This window comes from Podarcis liolepis (assembly GCF_965112155.1).
Source record: "Podarcis liolepis genome assembly, chromosome: 10".
Classification (NCBI taxonomy): domain Eukaryota; kingdom Metazoa; phylum Chordata; class Lepidosauria; order Squamata; family Lacertidae; genus Podarcis; species Podarcis liolepis.
This window is the reverse complement of record NC_139562.1, coordinates 33,805,705-33,826,487: the sequence shown is the minus strand read 5'-3', so window position 1 is coordinate 33,826,487 and position 20,783 is coordinate 33,805,705. Positions and strand designations below refer to the sequence as shown.

At 40.6% G+C, this 20,783-nt stretch overlaps 1 protein-coding gene across 2 annotated transcripts in view; it reads right to left on the bottom strand.

Moving 5' to 3' along the window:
- Positions 1 to 1,964: 1,964 nt before the first annotated feature.
- The window catches only part of AGBL3 (AGBL carboxypeptidase 3), a 35,420-nt gene continuing 16,601 nt past the window's right edge, over positions 1,965 to 20,783 (bottom strand). Inside the window, exons 8-24 of one of the 2 annotated variants that reach the window (XM_083462749.1) lie at positions 19,423 to 19,588; positions 18,850 to 18,976; positions 17,386 to 17,486; positions 17,164 to 17,243; positions 16,944 to 16,992; positions 15,117 to 15,215; positions 13,920 to 13,988; positions 12,983 to 13,096; positions 11,186 to 11,311; positions 9,428 to 9,521; positions 8,517 to 8,588; positions 7,167 to 7,343; positions 6,510 to 6,540; positions 5,329 to 5,537; positions 4,588 to 4,843; positions 2,307 to 2,482; positions 1,965 to 2,209 (exon numbers count right to left, since the gene is read on the bottom strand). In XM_083462749.1, the coding sequence (XP_083318875.1) occupies positions 2,202 to 2,209; positions 2,307 to 2,482; positions 4,588 to 4,843; positions 5,329 to 5,537; positions 6,510 to 6,540; positions 7,167 to 7,343; positions 8,517 to 8,588; positions 9,428 to 9,521; positions 11,186 to 11,311; positions 12,983 to 13,096; positions 13,920 to 13,988; positions 15,117 to 15,215; positions 16,944 to 16,992; positions 17,164 to 17,243; positions 17,386 to 17,486; positions 18,850 to 18,976; positions 19,423 to 19,588 (1,954 nt within the window). In that variant the 3' untranslated portion in view covers positions 1,965 to 2,201. Of the gene's footprint in view, positions 2,483 to 4,587; positions 4,844 to 5,328; positions 5,538 to 6,509; positions 6,541 to 7,166; positions 7,344 to 8,516; positions 8,589 to 9,427; positions 9,522 to 11,185; positions 11,312 to 12,982; positions 13,097 to 13,919; positions 13,989 to 15,116; positions 15,216 to 16,943; positions 16,993 to 17,163; positions 17,244 to 17,385; positions 17,487 to 18,849; positions 18,977 to 19,422; positions 19,589 to 20,783 lie in introns of both variants that reach the window. The other variant, XM_083462748.1, reaches the window with a different exon arrangement.

Here is a 20,783-nt window from a genome sequence, read left to right as displayed (position 1 = left end):
AATATGGCCTGGTGATGTGGGTTGTTGCTAGGGTCATAATTTGGCCACTATCACATGGAAACATTATGCTGGTGCTCTGAAATTTATCCCAGTAATTCCAGACTCTCTGGGTGGTAACTAATTTATAATCAATACGGATTTATATGTGTTTAAAAACCCCCACAAGTACTCATCACATTGCACCTTCTTGTCATTTCATGTTGCACACTCCTGGGTGTGGGATCTCAGTGCAATTCCTCATAATGGTATCATGAGTTGGCTCTTTTGAATTCATTGGTTTCATCAATGCAAATTTCAAATAGTTTATTGTACCAATCTAAAAAGAACAATCCACAGGTGTACCCAGGCTTATTTGCTGAGATCTGCAGTATGAGGACTGCAGCAAGGTGCTAAAATGCAGGGAGTGGGGGCATATCCTGTAAGAAGACTGGACCAGCACAGCTAACCACAGCATTGCCGTGCCCTGCAGCACTATGAAGCCCCTCACAGTGCAGCACCAGCCTGTCCAATGTGCACAGGTAAACGGTTTTTCAAAGCTTCTGTGCCTTTTGTTAAATTGTGGAGCTTTAGCCTGTTAGTCTGGGGATTGTGATGAATTCTCTTAAGATGGCTGGATGGCATCTGTACACCACCTTCTTGCAACTCCTGCAGCCACGCTGGTGCCAAACTGCTTTCCTTTGGACCACATCAGCGATGCTGAGTGGACTCTTGTCATCTAGGTAGCCGAGGACCTCCATACACACCCTGGGGAGGTCACGTCATTGCTGAAAAGAGGTTTGCCTTCACCCCCAGGGGCTCACTCCATTGTCTCTCAAGACAGATGGATACCAACAAGTGGGAGATCTTCCTTCAGTTTTGTAAAGGCTAAATGTGGCCTGTGGATTCAGATTGGAATCATGGCACTGAGGGAAGGTAGTTTTCATCCTTTACCCATGTCATTTCCCCAATCCATACCACAGCTGGGGGTGGGATTCAGTATAAGTCTTGCATTATCCACCCCTCCCCCATTTTTAAGAGCAGCAAAATAGAACTATAAAACAAAATGAGAGGGAAATAATTAAAGTTTTATCTTCCTTTTCCCTCTGGAACAGAAAGTAAGGGTATACTCACATTACCAATTACTTATTCAGTGCTCTCCCACTAATTTTTGAAGCTGCATTCACAATTTAAGCCACATTGCAAATTGATCCTGTAGTTTCTTAACAAATACTGTCAAGAAACTGCTGTTTGATGTGTTTCCCCCCTCAAACCAGCTTCAAACTGATTAGAAAACGGAGTGCGGAGTAAACAGTAATGTAAACCTACCCTAGCTGCCTTAGTGCAGGTGCAGATGAACACACAGACACAGATGGCTTAATGAACAGGAGTTCCAGGGGGGTTGCAGGGGTGGGGAAACCAAAAAAGGTCCTGCGTGTCAGGTGATGACATCTCCCCTGTCTGATGTGAACAACTTTGTGTGAATGCAGCTTGCTGCATTTCAAGCAACTAATGGGAACGTTACCCTATGTATCAAAGTTAAAGGTACCCACCAGGAACCAATAAAATGGGTGAACCTACAAGAAGGAAACTTTTAATTAACATTTCTGGAACCTTTGCTAAAAGGGACTTACTTGTGAGTAGACACTATAGGCAGATCTTGGCCATTAGGAAAATACAGTGCTTGATTGGAACCTCCAATTTAATACCATTTTGACTAACTGTAGAAAAGCAATTCCTTCCTGCGGATCATTTGTTATTTCTCTTTTTAGATTTAAGACAAGATTGGATGATGATCCTCACTATGATTTTTTAATTTGTCTAATAGGTTTTAGTACTGAGAAACACTACCCCAATCCCTCCTTTTTCAGTTAATCATTTTTTAAAAAACAGCATCAGTTTTAAAGCAAGTGAAATTCAATAGTAAAATGACTAGACTTGCTTCCCTGTAAAATTTGTCAGCAATAAACATAATAAACATAAACGAGTTCATATTTTGGTTTCATTTTTATCTGTCACAGAAGCCTCATGGGTGATGTTCCAGCATATTTTTGTATCCTGTATTCCAAGCCTGCGCATGGCACAAGTGCTGTACAATGAAGACCCCCCTTTTTTTTTTGCATTTCCCCAGCACCACATCCAAGAAACTGAATCAATAATTTCTGAAGATATCATTGCAGGTTGTCCATCCGGATGGAGCCTTTGCAGTGGTATGCATTGGCTTGTTAGCTGCCTGAAAAGAAATGGCACCTGTTTCTAAGCGTGAAAGGAAATTCTCTCAGTTGTTGCTGAAAGGTCTTGCATTGAAGGCCTGTGATTTAGGCACTCACTTTTACGTCTCTTTGAAAAAAACTTGCTCTCACTTTGGCACAGTAACTTTTTCACTGCCATTTTTGGCCCAGTGTGCAGTAGAGATGTAGAAGTGGATGCTTCATCATCCTCACAGTGTTTCAGTAAAAGTGTCTTGTGGGTCCCTTTTGTATTCATTAGTGTAGCCAAGCGAGGTCTGCAGAGATAAACAAAGGAAATTGGTCTGTGTCCCTCTCATAAGGACAAATCCACTAAATTGTCATCCCAACCAGGCAGCCTCCATTTATTGTTCACATTTTACTTCATTAACCAGCTTCTTCTCAAAGAACTATTTAGAAGGCACTCGGTTTCCAAGCACCAGTAAATCAGAATGGAAATCCTCAGGATGTTGCTGCTAAGTTCTGTGGTTACTTGTTGCCTGGACTACTGTAATCTTGAGAGAAAAGGTATGTGATGTGCTTTGAACACTCTAAAGTCACATATAAAGACTAATATGAACCTTCATCTTCCTGGCATGGTCTCCTGTTATTCCTACCTTGCTTTAGTCAATCCAGAATGTGGGGTCCTACTGGGCTAATATAATCTTTATAAAACCTAATCTAAATGTACCGTCACCAAAGTGTTTCTTGAACCACCACTGCCTTGCCTTTTCTGTGCCTTCTTGTAAGGTAACCCACCACTGCCTATATTTAAATACTCATTTATAAAGCCCCAGTGTTGCCAAAAGGTGGGGTAAAGGGGGAACACCTGTACTAGGCCCAATTTCAGGAGTTTTGGAATACATTGTCAGCAATATGCTGAGGACACACAGCTCTGCTACTCCTTTACATCTGCAGGTGTGGAGTGGATGTCCTGGACCAATGTCTTGCCTTGGTTATGTACTGGATAGATGGGAAGTGACATGCTCTTGATGGGGTTACATTACCCTAGAAGAAGCTGGCATGTAACCTGGGGAAACTTCTGGATTCATTGCCATCACTTGAAACTCAGGTGTCCTCTGTAGTGCAGAGCACCTTCTATCAGCTGGTGGCCCAGCTATGCCCATATCTGGATAGGAATAACCTAACTTCTGTTGTCTAAGCACTGGTAACCTCTAGGAGTGAGATTACTACAATGTGTTACATGTGGGGGTGCCTTTGAAGATGATTCAGAAACTTCAGCTAGTGCAGAATTCAGCAGCCAGGCTGCTCACTGGGGCAAGGTGACCTTTAATGCCTTATGTAACACAGGACACCCAATACCTCAAGGAATGTCTCTCCCTGTATGAGTCTCCCAGAGACTGTGGTCACCATCTGAGGTCCTTCTTTGTGTGCCCCTCCATGGAAGATCAGGAGACGGGCAATACAAGAACAGGTGTTTTAGATGGTGGCTCCCCATTTGTGAAATGGGGGCTCGTCTGGCACTGTCATTACATACCTTCAGATGCCAGGTAGAAGCATTCCTTTTTAACCGGGCATTTGGCTCTTAACTATCTGTTGCTTTTTAGAGTGGGTGGGATATTTTAATGTATTCTTTCTCTTTGGTTTTAATGTATATATGTGGGTTGTTGTCTTTGGTTTGTTTTTTTGTCATTTTGTAAGTCACTTTGAGTTGCCATGGCAAAGAAATATGACTAATATATGTAACAACAACAACCACTCAGAGTTAGTTTGAAGAAAACTTGTGTGGTTTTTTAAAAAATAAAAGAAAAAAATTATGATCTAGGTTTGCACAATACTGCAACTGATAATATGGTTTGTTTGTGCCATGAACAGCACCCTCAGGGTGGGAAAAGCTACATTTGCAGGGAGGTATAGAAGGCACATTCATGATTAAGCCATGGTTTAAAACAAACTATGTCTAAGTGTGATGTATGAACAAGCCCACTGACCATCTGTATCAAGGGGCTTCTTAAGCATTGGAACAGAAAATTCAAACTCTTATTTGCATAGACTTGATTTCATAGAATAGTCATGTGTGGTATTGGGAGACTGAAATAACTCCACCCAGAGAGTATGGGGTCCCACTGAGTGGCAACATGAATTCTAGGGGCATATTGGCATGGAAGAGTTTATGCTCTCTTGGTACGTTGGTTTCCCCCAGTGTGTAGAAGATGCCTGTGAATGACGAAGAGAAGCAATTATGGAAGCAGCATGGGCAGTGGAGGTTACACTGTTTCAGGTGCAATATTGTCATCAGGTTCTTCCTTCGCATAGCATTCTGTCTTCAGGGAGCACAAGCTACCATACAGTTAATGCTAAAGCATCTTTTCAGAGCAGACACACTGAATGTTGCATGAAACAGGCAGTCTTGTTCACTTACCGGCGCCGACCTAAGGACAACTTAGGTTGCTGTTCATTCTTCTGGTATTTTTCAGTGACTTGCCTATACTTTCCTTCTGACACCAAAGGTAAGGAGAGTTGTAGAAAATCTTGTGTATGAGAGGGCTCACTGAGTCTAAAACTTCCTTCATGATTTCCTCCATTGTTTCTGTCAACTTTAACATTGCTTGCTGGTGATTTCTCCTTTATTTTCCTTTCTTTGTCATCTAAATTGTGTTTCAGGTTGTCAAGAAGATCTGGGATCAAAAACAGACAAAAAACTCCTGTAAATTATTACTTGTTCCAGAGATCAATTTGAGTTGCAACTCTCAGGGCTTGGCCCCAACATTCATTAATAGATTAGAGGAGATACAGAAATAAACACAGCAGAGTAGAACAGAGGACCATTATGGGAATTTTGATGACATGCTGCACCATCCATACTAGTGTACAGTGGTACCTCGGGTTACAGATGCTTCAGGTTACAGACGCTTCAGGTTACAGACTCCACTAACTCAGAAATAGTATCTCGGGTTAAGAACTTTGCTTCAGGATGAGAACAGAAATCATGCTCTGGCGGCACAAAGGCAGTGGGAGGCCCTATTAGCTAAAGTGGTACCTCAGGTTAAGAACAGTTTCAGGTTAAGAACGGACCTCCAGAATGAATTAAGTTCTTAACCCGAGGTACCACTGTACTTGAGTCTTTTGCTAATAATTTCAGTGATGAAGGTGGGAAAGAGACCTTTTGCTTGTAAAGATGTCTTCTCTCTGCAACTAGTGGCTCTTCCAGGTCGACACTTCTCTAATCGCCAAGTTGTAGCTTTGTTGTGTAAAGAATTAAAATGTGTTTCTTGAGCCAGGGCCATGTTTTGTACTTCTTTTTCTCCTAACTCCAATGTGACACAACCCCTTTCAGTGTTATTTTCTCCAGTTGCCTGGAGAACCAGAGAGCTGAAACAGATTAAGGCCACAGAATAAAATAAAATAAATACATCAAATGAAGTAGCAATTGCAGTATAAAATCCAAGATGATATATAAATGCTTGTTTAATACAGAATTGCTATACAATTTAGCATTCACAAATAAAAATAAAACACAGTGTCTTAGTTTAAGCTTTAGTTTGTCATTTTAAGACACAGCGCACTGGTGACATGACTCAGGGCACAGTCCATCCCAAGATAAGCATCTCAAAATGCCATTGCGTTCAACATAAGAGTTCAGTACTCTTCTAATTGGGGATAGACAGATTAACCTAAACCTGTTCTTTTGGCACTCAGTCATCTTAAATCCATTCCACCCTGTTTTGTGCAATTTTTTTTGAAAGAATGCACAAAAAGCATTTAAATTGACCATTTTATTATTAGGCTGTCTGTCAGAATGCTTTTTATTATGCTTTTATTATGTTTTTATCATTGATGTTCTGTAATCTTTTTAAAAGGTTGTACATCACCCTGGGATATTTTGATAAAGGGTGGTACAGTAGTACCTCGGTTTTTTAATGTAATCTGTTCCGGAAGATGGTGCGAGTTCTGAAACGTTTGAAAACTCAACAGCCAACAGCTAGGCTTCAGGATCTTGCACTCAGCGGAAGCCACGTGGCATGTTCGACTTCAGAGGCGTGTTCAAAAACTGAAGCATTTACTTCCAGGTTTACGGCATTCGAAAACCAAAATGTTCGTCAACAGAGATGTTAGAAAACCAAGGTACCACTGTATATAATTTTTCATCATTATCATCATCCAATAAAAGCATTAAGCACATCAATAAGAGCTGGTTGGCCCGTCTGAATAATACAGTTTTTTAGAAATCTGAAAACAAGAAGGATGTTACACTCTTTCCAAACCCAAATCATAAAGATATAAAGAATATGACTGAGAAATCCACATGGAAGATTGCTGATAACAAATAATAAGTTTTCCTACCTAGGATGACACTCCACATGTATGAGAGAGGCTGTAAGTAGAAAAGAAAAATAATATGCTACTGAAAATGTTTCAGGAAATGCTTCCTTTATATGAAATAACCTTTCCCCCTCTGTAAAGTTTCCTTACGCCCAGCAAATCATTCAGATCAGATCCCAGTGGCACAGGGCCAACAGGGTGGTGTGAGGAGCCAAATGCGCAGCACCTCCCCCCAAAATGTGCCATGGGCTTTTATAGAAAGAACTGTAGTGCTACTACATGCAGTAAAAAAGGTAAAGGACCCCTGGACGGTTAAATCCAGTCAAATGTGACTATGGGGTTGCGGCACTCATCTCGCTTTCAGGCTGAGGGAGCCGACGTTTGTCCACAGACAGCTTTCCGGGTCATATGGCCAGCATGACTAAACCACTTCTGGCACAACGGAACACTGTGATGGAAGCCAGAGCACACGGAAACGCCATTTACCTTCCTGCCACAGCGGTACCAATTTATCAACTTGCACTGGTGTGCTTTCGAACTGCTAGGTTGGCAGGAGCAGGGACCGAGCAACGGGAGCTCACCCCGTTTAGGATTTGAACTGCCAACCTTCTGATCGGCAAGCCCAAAAGGCTCAGTGGTTTAGACCACAGTATATCCCCAAGTATTCAGTTGACTTACTTCTTCGTGGAATCTTTGCTTCTTTTCTCATATTTTCCACCCTAGGAAGTTTGCAACCCGAGAGTGCACCTTGGTGTCTTCTTGGTGTGTTGCACATCTGGTCAAGGATGGCAGGAGGCAGAAAAAGTCTCTGTGAGATGATGTGCTTCAAAGGTTGGGCTAGGTCCCAGCCAATATCTGTAGGAAACAAAGGCCGGAACCAGACACAGAGTATTATTTTAAAGGGAAGGACAAAATATAAAATTTTTGAGTTTATTCTTGCTTGCATGAATTTATGCTTCTGGTGTACATCTCCATTAGCTCATTCTCTATGCTCTAAAACTGTCTTCCAATGCTCTCTAACCTGAAAGCAAGCCCTATTGAACTTAGTGGAAACTGTGAGTGAACATGCATAGGATCAGGCTGTAAAATCTCTATTTTATGCAATACATGGCTTTCATTGTTGTCAGGGGCTCAGGAGCAGAGGCACAGGGGAGAGAGGAGATGGAGAGCGAAGGGGAAGAATCTGAGGGCAGCGGAGGGGAGAATGACAGTGACCCGAGAGATTCCATGAGCCTCTCCAGCGAATCAGAAGATTCCCAGAAGGGGGCGCCGATGGTCAGGGCAAGGGAGGTCCCAGGGGGGACGCACCAGAAGCAAGGGGCCAGCGGGGACTCCCAAAGCAGCAGCTGGAGATCAGGACCAGCTTCCCCACCAGAGCGTAGCGGGGGGGAAGGGTCCCATGTGTCAGGGCCAGCGTCTTCTCCAGCAGGGAGAGAAGATGAGTCAGGGCTGACCACGCCTCTATCGGAGAGCGGGGGAACGGAGGGGAGGTCAGATCCAGCTAGCCTCCCCGAAGGGGGGAGCAGTGACAGGAGCAGTGTAACGGTCAGGAGGAAGGTGACCGGCTGGGCGCGCGCGCCAAGTTCAAATGTACAGGCGCGCGGGACAGCAGAAAACCCGGATTGGGAACCAGGTCCTAAAGCCCGCCGGAAGCAGGGGGAAGACTCAGGGGACTCAGTGTCAGAAGAGTCTAGGAAGGGGAAGACCCCAGCGGACAGGCGGACCCAGAGGAGGAAAGAGCAAAGGAAGAGGTGGAGCAAGGCTAGAGTCTTAAACTGGTGTCTGGGGGGAGGAGACTCAGACGGAGCTTTGGCGGTCTAGAGTTTCAGACGTAGAGCTGCACGCTACGGCTGTGGAAATGAAACTGAACTTCAATAAAGACTTTTGTATATAACGACGAACCGGCGTTGGTCCTTTGTGACCTGGGACCTCGGGCAGCTCTGACAATTGTATTGCTTATAATTGCACATACAGTAGAACCTGTGTCCAGACACAAGATTATATGAATTAAAGATATGAGTAACTTACTTAATCCTTGTTCAGGAAAGTAATGACTGACGTACTGAACTGTATATTTATTTCGTTCATCTGGCATAGAATCTGAAAGATGGCCACAACTGTCATGAACTGATCATAAAATGAATCTCAGAAAGAATACACATTTAACTTTTATAGAAAAGGGAGAAAGAGTTTTGTGACAACTAAAAAGGCTAAACAAAATATTACCGAAAGAGCTTTTGTGGACTAGAGTCAACTTAATTGGATACATGTCTTTAGATGTCCTTAGATGCATGCATGCCTATTTACGGGCAAAGTACAAAAACAAGGCATTCCAAAGAATGTCTAGGAAATCTATTCTCTGGGGAATGGTGGGAGGCAAAGAACCAAACAGCCAAATGAAAATGATGTTACATATTCAGTACTGTATCAGCACTGTATACAAGTCCTAGGAAATGTATAGGTTATCAAGAAAAGATTAGAAAATATGGAAACACGTGAAAACTATTAGTTGCTTTCCCAGAGCATTATATGCTTTTCATATAGTGTGAGAAGAGCTTCCCATAAAAAATATGAGAAATGCAATGTTAGTTGCTATTAAATCCCAGTTCTTTTGCTGTAATCGTCCTTTGTAATTGTTCTGTACGTTGGACTGGATAGGGAACAAAAAGCAGAGGCTGCTATCTGCATGCCACCATTCTATTGTCCAGTGTAGATGCAATGTTCTAGAAGCATGCCATGGCCTCACAGATACTCAGTGCATGAATTCCTCTTTCCCTTTCATGGATTGCTTTAACGGCATGACGCTGTATCTGCACTGATGATGACTATGACTAAAACAAATTAATTCTTTTCTTACAACTTTGTAAATACCTATATTAATTTTTCAAACGAAAAGGTTCACACGTTCATAGAACAGTTTTGCCCATGCTATCTCTTACCTGCTTGGGAATCAAACGACATTTCATGAAGTTTACCTTCTACAACTGAGTTAGTTTCTCTGAGGAGTTTATGAAGCCCTGCTAAGGCTTTTGACTGCAAGAGTAAAAGGAGGCAAATGCATTATTATTATTAAACTTCCCACCCGAAGTCTGAAATTAGTTTGTTGTAAAGAAGCACTGAACTGTAGAGTTATATCCAATGCAACGCTAATTAACTTGTTCTGTCAGCATAAGCTTGTGCTGTGGCACTTCCGTCCCTCTCCTCCCCCTGTGCTGAAGTTTCCCCCAAACCTCTGGAGCAGAATTGAGGATGATGCAGGACACACAAGATAGGGTGGGTGAGGAAGTTTTGTTATGCAAGCATATCCTTGCACCAAATGAACAAATTAGCCTTTATACCCCAAAAGTTTAGGCTCTGTGTGCTTGCGAGATTTTGGTGTATGCAATGTCTAAAGTAGTTCTTCAGCCTTTAAGGCTTATTTTATCATCCCTTGGATGTAATTACTTTTTTTTTTTTAATGTACCCTGCCTTTTTGCTTACTAAGAAAGCTTTCCTCTTCTTTAGAAACTATCACTCCAGCTAAAAAAACGGTATAATATTTGATTGCTAACCATTTTCTTGGCAAACTGTTAGCTGGGGTTTCAAAGCACAGGAGGAAATGTTCAAAATGGACGCCACGTAAACATCATAGCAGTGAAGTATGGGATAGTACCATTCTAGTGTAACCTCTGCTTAGTGTCTCTGATGTAGTTTGGCTTTGGTCTGGGAAGCAAACAGCAGCACAGCATAGGAAAGGGAGGCAAGTGGAAACACCTGAGACTATGTCCTAACCTGAAATGTGTGCCTTCCTGCCTCTGTCCAAATGCCACAGATACCTGCTAGCTGTCCTGCTTGTGTTGTGACATGCTGACAACCCATGCAGTATTGCAATTGCAATATCAAAAAGGAAAGCAGCACCCTTTTAAGAAACAGAAAGGGGAGAGGAAAGAGTTCAGAGTATTTGTATAATCCACCTTTAAGGCGTATACACTGTGACATTGGCAGGAATGTGGTCAACTCTGGCTTACTGAATGGCTGGAGCTTAAAGAAAAGACATTCCCCATATAGCCAACATTCCCTGACACAGTCAATGTTTCTAAGCAATATCCACATAGTATGTGTGGTCAGATAATGATGTGAAAACGCTATTGAATGCATTTGTTTTTATTTTTAGGCAGCCACCATTAACAAGTTAAAATCGTTATACCATACAATCTTACTGAATAATATCATAGTCTGAGAGCAAAATTTACTCATGCATCTGTTTTGACTAAACCAGGGTTGCTAACTTTTGGCCTCCAGATGTTGCTGGACTACAACTCCCATCATCCCTCTCTACTGGCCACACTGACTAGGATGAATGAAGGTGGAGTCCAACAATATACCGAGAGTCACAGGTTAGCCATCACTTTCCTAAAGTAGAGGTTTCCTAATAAAATAGCTCCAGCCCTTTCTAGATCACTGCTCTATAGATACAAGGAGTTGCTTTGCAGCATCAGGCTAATGATCTATCAAGGCTCCTAATATTAAGCACACAACTGGGAACAGCTCTTCAAAATATAAACTGAGCAAAGCAAATATTGCTGTAATGCAAATATGGAAATAAGGTTGAGAGAGCAAGCAAGCATTAGAAGGACTCTGCATGACAACTTGCTAGCCGCAATTTGCAACTGCAGAGTCAGTAATGGGTCATTCCATGCAACACCATTTCTGCTTACCTCAAAATGTCTCCTCCGTCTTCCTTTCAGACTGGCGTGGAAGGAGGTGTTGGTGCCGACCCAACCTCTGTATGGCAGCTTCCCATTTTCCTCCTTGGCGCGTTCCCAAAAGTGCTCAGAGCATTCCTAGAAAGGCAGAAACATTTTGTCTGGGGACACTCCTGCAGTGATGCAGGCAAGCTTATAACAAAAACCTGTGTTATTTGTGCTAGTCACATAATAGTCTCATCAGCCATCTGGATGCATGAGATATTAATGTTGGCTGATATTAATGCTGTGCTGTGTGTGGATTGCAGCAGTCAGGTACTCTGCATACGTTCTCTCACCCCCTGAAACAGGGGTCACAGGAAAGGACCTTTCAAGTCTCTCAGCAGTAAATTAACAGCTTTGTTCACTTGTTCTTAAACATTTGCTGTTTTATGGAGCTTCTGTCCCCGTAGCAAGTTCTAGATTTGGGTTGCTGTGGAATATTTTTGTTCAATGAAAAGATGTTCAAACCATATTAAATTAATCCATAGAGGGCTTAATGGGTACACATAGTGGGTTGACAGAGCAAGTTCTCTTAGTTTCTTTTCCTTCATGATCCCTGATATTTTCTGGTTTTACCTGAATCACTCACCATTTTGCTTTGGGTTTCTTTCAGAGGGTCCGTGTAACCAATTTGAAATGAATTATTAGTGGATTCCAATCTGGGATTTATGAGTATTGTCTTTATTTTTTCCTGTATGTAATGTCTACCCTGGCTCTTAATTTTGAGCCACTAACCCCTGGAATGAGCAGATTCTTCCAAATTAGAATACTCTGAATCTGTAGGCATAATCTCCTAAGAATTGCTTGTTTAAAGACACATGATCCTTTCTCTTTCTGCATATGGGAAGCTAAGGGCCACAGAACATGTTATGATAATCACAAAGGAAGAAAAGCATGCTCAAACTGCCTGTTGCGCTGCAACTAAAGGCTCTTCTGGGAACTGAGATATAATTACCGCATTTTTCGCTCTTTAAGACGCACCAGACCACAAGACGCACCTAGATTTTGGAGGAGGAAAACAAGAAAAAAAATATTCTGAATCTCAGAAGCCAGAACAGCAAGAGGGATCGCTGCGCAGTGAAAGCAGCAATCCCTCTTGCTGTTCTGGCTTCTGTAATAGCTGCACAGCCTGCATTCGCTCCATAAGACGCGCACACACATTTCCCCTTACTTTTTAGGAGGGAAAAAGTGAGTCTTAGAGAGCAAAAAATACGGTATATCCCTTTCTTTTAAACTGGACCATACTTTAAAATACATTTCTGTAAAACAGAATACCTGCCTGCTAAAAGTTAAAGAAATAATTACTCAATGTGTTTCATTGATTGTTCTGAATAAAGCTACAAAGCTTTTTTAAATCACTTTTACTGAAAGTCTTAAAACAAAGGTAAAGGACCTTTGGTGTTAACAACTTCTAGGAATGAGCGGATTCTTCCAAATTAACATCTTCTAGGATATAAAAGAAACAGCAGGTGACCTTTCAGTCTGCTGTCCAAACACTGAAGGAACTATGATTCTTTTAATTAGAGTGGGTTCCACAATGCTGTTCTATTTCAGTAATTAAATAAATAAATAAATAAATTGCAAAGCACACATATTATCGTAAGCGGTAATGTTACATTGTCAGATATCCCTTTAACAACAGGACACAGCATCCTTTTAGCTTTTCCTAATGTCAAAGTCAAACTCTGCTTTTGGTTGTCACTAACATAAAGCTATATGCATTTTCTGATTATCTGGAAAATTATTCTATTAATGGGCCAGCCAAACCTTTTTAGCATTGGGTGTTCTGGACAAAGGTTCTACAGTCCGCTTGGTAATTTCATATTTTTCCTTTCGTATATTTTGCAGCTCCATTGGTTTCAGTTTCTGAAAAACCTGGGTCTGTGGAGAAAGAGAAACATGTACTACTTACCAGTCACTTCACTTACATGGGAAGAACTAAAATAATAGCATGGCATGGGCGTAGCCAATGGGGGGGCACAAAAATTATTGAAAAGCATTGAAAGTACTCAATTAACTGAGGTTCTACCTTCCCCTAGCAGAAGCCTGCCCCCCCCCCCCCGGTAAAGCTCAACAACTTTAGGGGACGATCTCTTCAAAAAAAGCTGAACAACTTTGGCAGATCCCCTAAAAAAAGCTAAACATAAAGCTCAACAACCTTGGCATGCTTCATGTATGACATACACAGGTTTATTCTAAATGTTCGCAGCAATTGGTCCTTATTCAACTTAGTTGTGTACAGCAGCTAGTGGACCCAGATGGGTGTGTACATGCATCAAAAGCAATGGACAGTTCAATGGGCCCAGCTCAGAAACATGAAAGAGATGTGCAACTACATCCTTAATGATACTAATACACATTAGTATTTCCCTTGCTGATTTGGTGAATAACTGTATTTCACAGTTATTAGTAGTAACTGTAACATTACTGCAAAAAGCCTTTAAAAAAAGAAAAAAAGAAGTTTATACTTATCCCAAAGTATAAACTTTCACTTGTCTGAATAATTGAGGAAAAGAGCAATTATAAACAGCTACTAAAAATATCAAACATTTCAAATATATTCCTATGGGTATACCTTAGAATTCATATAAGCAGGAGATTTGACTAATGTTTGCTGTCAGTTAACTATTGTGCTGTATACTGTATAATCCTATTCTGATCACAAAAGGACAACAGATCTTTCACAATATATAGAAATCCTTACACTTTTTATAATTTGTTCATGGCTCTTGGAAATTCTGTGGGAAGATTCTTCTGATTTTTTGGTTTCACTCTAAACAGGAAGAAAGGGATTGCTGTATTTATAAGAGAAACTATTATACTTAAAAGGATGCAAAAGTAAACAAAATACTCTCATAATATTTCAGGAATTTTCAAGATGCACTTTCCTTCTCTTTCCACAAAAGAAAGTACTGAAGACACCTTTTCTGAACTGCTCAAATAAGTACTGGATCTTCCTAGTTCAGTATATAGCTTTATTGTGATGGATCTAAGAAGTGAAGAATAAGGTCTGTTCATGGTCTTATGATGGATAGAATCCTGAAGGTCAAGTAACAATTCTTAGGTGACAAAATCCTGGTTTATCTTCATGACATTGGTGCATTTGCCAGGCCAACAATATATTCTTAAACAATAAATTGCAGTGTTTATTCTTCTGATTTCCTGTCAGTGTTATACATCATATAGAAATACTTAGGGTTGCTATATGTCTGGATTTTCCGAGATATGTCCTGTTTTTCAGGCTTAAAATGTCTGTCTGGGAGGATTTTTAAAATTAAGTAAAATGTCCAAGGTTTTTTGTTTGTTTGTTTAGATGGACATGGTTCATCTAATGCATGGCTTTTCTGGCCTTTTCCAACAGGGTTGGTCAGGGCGGAAAGAGGACTTGGCCAGCCAGGCCTCCCTCACACACACATCTCCCCCCCCCCCCCCCGGCCATTGGTGGGCATTGCTGAGGCAGGAACTGGGTTTGTGAGGAGAGGGAGAGAGAGAGAGCGCAGCAGCAGTGAAGGAGGTGCATGAGGTGCAAGGTGCTGCCAATTCTCTCCCTGCTGGCTCTCTTCCTCTGACAGCTGCCTGGACGAGACCCAGAGGAGGGTGTAGAGCATATGGGTTGAGGAGAAGAGTTTGAGGAATGTCTGGCTGCTTTGCTTGGGTTGTGATGCACAATAACAATAGCCTGTGGCCCCTTGTAGGTGGGTAGGGGGAGTGTTGGAGGTCACAAAGCATAAGGGCCACTGGCTGTACGGGGCGGGGGAATTAACAAATCAAGGAGGCGCTTGTGTGTGTGTCCTCTTCTTTGCTCTTCAAAATATGGCAACCCTACTAATCTCGTTAATACCTAGTGCTAATAATAATAATAATAATAATAATAATAATAATAATAATAATGCTGCTTTACAATTGATTCATGGGGTTGTTTAGAAAATCTTCTTCCTGATGACACCAGAAAGGCACTCCTTTCTTTCTTGGTTTTCAGATACTTCTTTCTTGGTTTTGCCTAACAAGCAAAACAAACAAATTAATATGTATATCTGGGTTTAATAGGATTACAGTTATCTACATTATATTTTTTTTTCTTTATTTAACCTTTAAATTTTATTCTTAGATCAAAACTCAAAAGGATTTAAGGGAACAACTAGATGTTGTGTCAACTAGATGTTGAACAACTAAATGGTAGACATGTCCTCATTTCACATCCCAAATCCTCCTCAATAAAATCTAACACAATTCATCCTGATTTCCTGAAAATATAATGTGCATCTCCTCACCCTCCTCCACATCAATGGCTGCAGCCCAATGCAGCTGGACTGGGGTGGAAACACCGTGTAACAATGTCAGCCAAGGGATGGGGTAAATTGTATCAGATGTTATTGATAGAGATGAAGACTATTATTTTGAGGTTTCTATTTTTGTCAGTCGCACCAAAGTAATATTTCTTGAAATGCTTCGTTTCCCCCTAAATGAAACAACTTTTTAGCATGACATCTTTCCCTCTTTGAGCATATGTTCTCCATGTTTGATTTCTGATTTATCACTCACAGTATGTGTGTATGTCTTGTCCAGCCCCACCTGTTCTGCACCTTTCATATGTCCCCAACTAACAAGAAGTGCATGCTATAAGTCTTGGGAGAGGCAGGCAAGGCCTGTGCCCAGCCAGATGCTTCTTGCCTCATCCCACCTCCCTCAGTGATGATGGGAGGTGGGCCTCTCAGAACTGATCTTGCTGTGCAGGGAGACAAGTAGAGCAAAACTAGGTGCCACCACTTGCTACTCACAATAACAATATTGTGGTCTGCTGTGTCTGGTTGAAGAAGACTCCTTAAAGCAGAGGTTCTGGCAGGAAAGGATGGCAAGTGTGGTGGAAAGTTTCAAGGACAATCCAAGAAATAGTTAAACATTTCAGTGTAGTGTAGTACAGTATCAAAATATTTTTTATTATTTGCAGAATATGGATAGCCATCTTTTCAAAATGAGCATAAGTGCATCAAGTGATACTGAAAACAATCCTAGTTATCCACGTTTGTCAGCAATATGTGGATATCTATCTGAGTCTCAGTTTCACATGGGCTGGAGATGAAAACGTCCCTCAGCCTATGTGTTTGATCTGTGGCCAGAAGCTTTCCAATTCCAACATGGCCGTAAACAAGATGACAAGATGTCTGCTGTCAAAACATGGAAATCTGGTGAAAAAGAAGGTTCAATATTTTGAAAGCCTTTTGGAACAGCAGAAATACCAGCGAATGTATTTCAAAAAATGAGTAGAAGTCTCAGATAAGATGCAAATTATATATCTTACCAAGTGACAGAATGGATTGCTCAACAGACAAAACCACATACAACAGCAGGAAAAATCAATTAAGCCTGCCTGAGCCTTGATTGTGAAAATTCCTTTGTCTGAAGATACACTTTACAGAAGAATAGTTGATATGTCAGTTAATATTGAGAAGTGTGTTTCCGATAGTATGAAGAATCCTAAATCTGCCATTCAAGTTGATATTATAAAGTAGTTGTGTTCTATATTATAAATCAAGCACTGCCAGTTGTTTCTTTTTGTTTTCCAGTATATTTCTTATGAATAAAAAAATTGGTGTGTATATATTATTTTGACACATTGCAACTAAACATCTGTATACTGTTCTGTATGTCATTATATTACATTTCAAGGAAATTAATTTCAAATAAAATCTTACTAAAGCTGAATTTTTGATGATAAAGTATATCGTACCTGGGCTTCTAGTTTAACGGTAACCTCATTGGAGTCTGAACTGTCAGAACTGTAAAAGAAAAATAATTATGTTTATTTTCATTTACAAGAGTATGGATTTCTAGAATTTGTCTGCACAACAAATCAATTATCTGCTCCACAAACACATCTGGAAAGCATGGCACCGATTTCCTTAATAACAAGCTAGAAATAAAACAATTGTTAGAAGAGGTCCTTTTACCTGGAATCTCTGTCATTGACAGAGGCAGATAGATCACCCTTTTTCAGCATTTCCTCCAATTCATTCAGGCACTGGTTATACTAAGGAAAAACACACACTGTTAACAATAAAATTTACTGCCTCACTACTTCCAAATAATAATAAATACTTTGACTGTATTCCTTTAAGTACATAATTGCTGCAGATACTACTGGTGCAAGAAATAATGTTTATTTGCATTACCTTACTCTTCTTTTTATTACAGAAGTCCAACAGTGAGCCACAGAAATGGTGTCCTATGGATTCTAGATCCTTGGTACTAAAGTGGGTACCATGTCTACTGCCTGGAAAAGGGGGGGGGACCAGTCACCAGTGAAGAAATAACTGTCCTATTCAATATCAGCAATTATTTTAATTCCACTGATGGAGTTCCACATTTTAATTTGGACTGCTACCAACCCAATAACACTTTTTTGTTAGCAAAACATTTTATATTTATTTTAAATCTTTTACTTTCAAAAGTTCATCAAATGGCTTTTCACATTCCATATTCCCAAACTCCTTCCCATAGTTCCTTTTGAGAACCTCCATTCCTTTGCCTTTCCAATGATACCCTTTGCTTTCCAATTATAACCTTCAGCTACCTTTTTTAAAAAATAACCCAATCCACAGATAAACCAAACAAGTACACTTCTGCCTTAGCTCCATTGCAGATTAGTTTGCCTCACATTCACACTTTTCCTCATTATTTTCTACCATCTCCCAAAGTGTTTATCTGCCATCTAAAGTTGACAGTAGGATGCAAATTAACACCAATAATTTCCACACAAAACTATATAAAAGATTGCTATTTCTTGTTAAATAGTCTTAGTCTGATTCCTTCACAAGGACACATCTACAGTATAAGGTAGATAAATATTTGATATCAGTTCAACAACCACAGCTTCAAAGTTGTGAAACTGAGAGAATTCTGTGTTAGAAATTCCTACTTACCCAACTTCAAAGAACTACAATACCCAAAGAGGGAATCACTGCTGTGTAAATACAGCTTAACTGACTTTCAGGTAAGCATAAACTCAGTTTTAAACCCGTTAACCAAAATCCCACCCTTCTGTAGTCATTTACTCCCTGTAATTGGTACATTTGGTACCCACAACCACTATTTCTTGGGCCAAATGCAATTTTGATATACACCTATAACGTTAATGTTCCAACATGTCTTCCTATGTACAGTGGTGCCTCGCAAGATGAAATTAATCCGTTTCGCGAGTCTCTTCGTCTAGCGGTTTTTTTGTCTTGCGAAGCAACCCTATTAGCGGCTTAGCGCTATTAGTGGTTTAGCGGCTATTAAAGGCTTAGCGGCTATTAAAGGCTTAGCGGATTAGCGGCTAAAAGGCTATTAGCGGCTTAGCAGCTTAGAAAAAGGGGGGGAGCAAAAAAAATTCGGAACACTCGCAAGACGTTTTCGTCTTGCAAAGCAAGCCCATAGGGAAAATCGTCTTGCGAGGCAGCTCAAAAACGGAAAACCCTTTCGTCTAGCGGGTTTTCCATCTTGCGAGGCATTCGTCTTGCGTGGCACCACTGTAGTATTTATCTGTCAAACACAATAAGCTCACATTATCTCTTAAAGAATCTGCAGCTACAAGACATGAGACTTCTTTGAATGCTTTAAATATAGATTCTAGAGAAAAACTATATTTGCCTTACCCAGTTTAGACCCACAGAAAGTAACTTCTAAGGTATAGCTGTTGCTGATGCCCATCTTCCACATCACTATTCGACCTGTCCCTTCTCTAGCTTTTTGTATCTTGAAATTGCAATCTTGGAACGAGAACTTAACAAAGAGAGAAGTGGAATTACTACTGCGCTTTTGCAACAAGGCCAAAACTATACAGCTGTGCCAAGAAATGACCTCCCTGTGCCACAGTCTTCCTGAGCACATAGTTTGGTTTACTGGTGATGTCATGTTGTCAAGTCATTCATGTCCTCTTGCCCACTGTGCATTATAGGCTGTTACAGATGTGGGGTAGAAGGGAGGGGCAGAAGGAAGTGCATGATATAATAACTTCATGTCATGGTGCATGCTCCTAAAGGGACTCACTAAGGAAGCTCCTAGTATGTTTAACAACTATCACAATATAATCCCTTACTTTTAAAGCACAAACTTCTTACAATGTTTAGATCACTGAAACAACGTAGAAAACTGCCAAGTGATTTAGCAAATTTTTAATGTACTGAAAGAGATGATTTCTTACATATTAATGTTAAATGTCAGCTTACTTTATCGGGACAACGTTTGCTCATAATGAGAGGGAAAACACGCTGATGTAAGCCTGCCCCTTCTTCTTGATGATCTCGTTTTTCACAGCCATACATGAAGACATTCTCTTTTCTGCTATGACCATGAAGGTCACAATATAGGAGAACCTTGCGCTCTCCCATCATTCTGTAACAAGGTAGAAAGTTAAATAAGAGCAGCTTTGGTTTCTGCAAATCAGACACTCTTGATTTTTTGGGTTATGATAGCAATTGTAGGAAATCTCTTAAAGGTATTAAAGATGATCATTGCTTGACAGATTGTTTTTCTACTGGAACAACCTACACTAGGGCATTGGTTAGCGGCATTAGTGTCAGGGGAGCTTTCCCCTTGAGTCCAATAAGAGCTGAGTTGCACCTATTAGGCCATCACTGCCTTTCCAATGACAGATACTAAATGCACAATATTAAAATGCTTTTTCCATTGCAGCCGACACGTGACAAATGTTTAAAAAACAGAACTATCACATAAGTTGCTGTCATTATGTGAAAAACACAGTTAACAGAAGATTAAAGAGCTTTGTTGAGGAAAATAGTCCCCTTTATTGGTATAGGGGAATTCCCTTCCTTCTCCAGAGGTTGGTCTTTCCAGTCTATGTTCGTTAGAATGGAACACTGGTTACTTCACTGTGAATATTCCCTTCCAGTGGCTTTGCAGAAGTCTTCCATGGAAACAATGTGTGAAGCCCACCACCAGGAAGGAAGGAAGGAAGGAAGGAAGGAAGGAAGGAAGGAAGGAGCATATGAATAAGTTAGAATTATACAGCCAATTCCTCAGCCCCTCTCAAGTTCCAACCATTGTTGAAAGACAGAGAAAAAGAGAGAGTGTATGACTGAAGGAACAAACAAACACACAAATACAGGAAGGAAAGAAAAACACTTCTGAAAAAGGCATGGTTTAAACTGGAAGGGCCAAACCACCAAAGACTAAGATGATTTATTTTTATTTCATTTTACATTTAATAAAATGTTTGTTTTGCTTTATCATAATAAAACCTCAAAGAAGGTTACATTAAATAAAAATTATCAGTAAAAGACCATTAAAAACAAGTAATTTAAAACATTCAAAAACCAGTGATGACTAGTGCCATCTGTACTAAGCCAGGGTGGAGAAGGAGGCCTCCTGCAGGCCCACCAGAACCCACACTCACAATGACTAACAAGTTTCGTTTCCTGGTCAGGGTGTAGGAAGCCTTCAGGAAAACGCGACTTCCCAAAGCTAATTTCCAGATCTGAGCCCAACACAGATGGTCCAAATTAAGACCCAGACAAACCTGCTGTTAAACCCTCAACTCAAAAACCACCTTGACTGCAGTTTGGTTTTT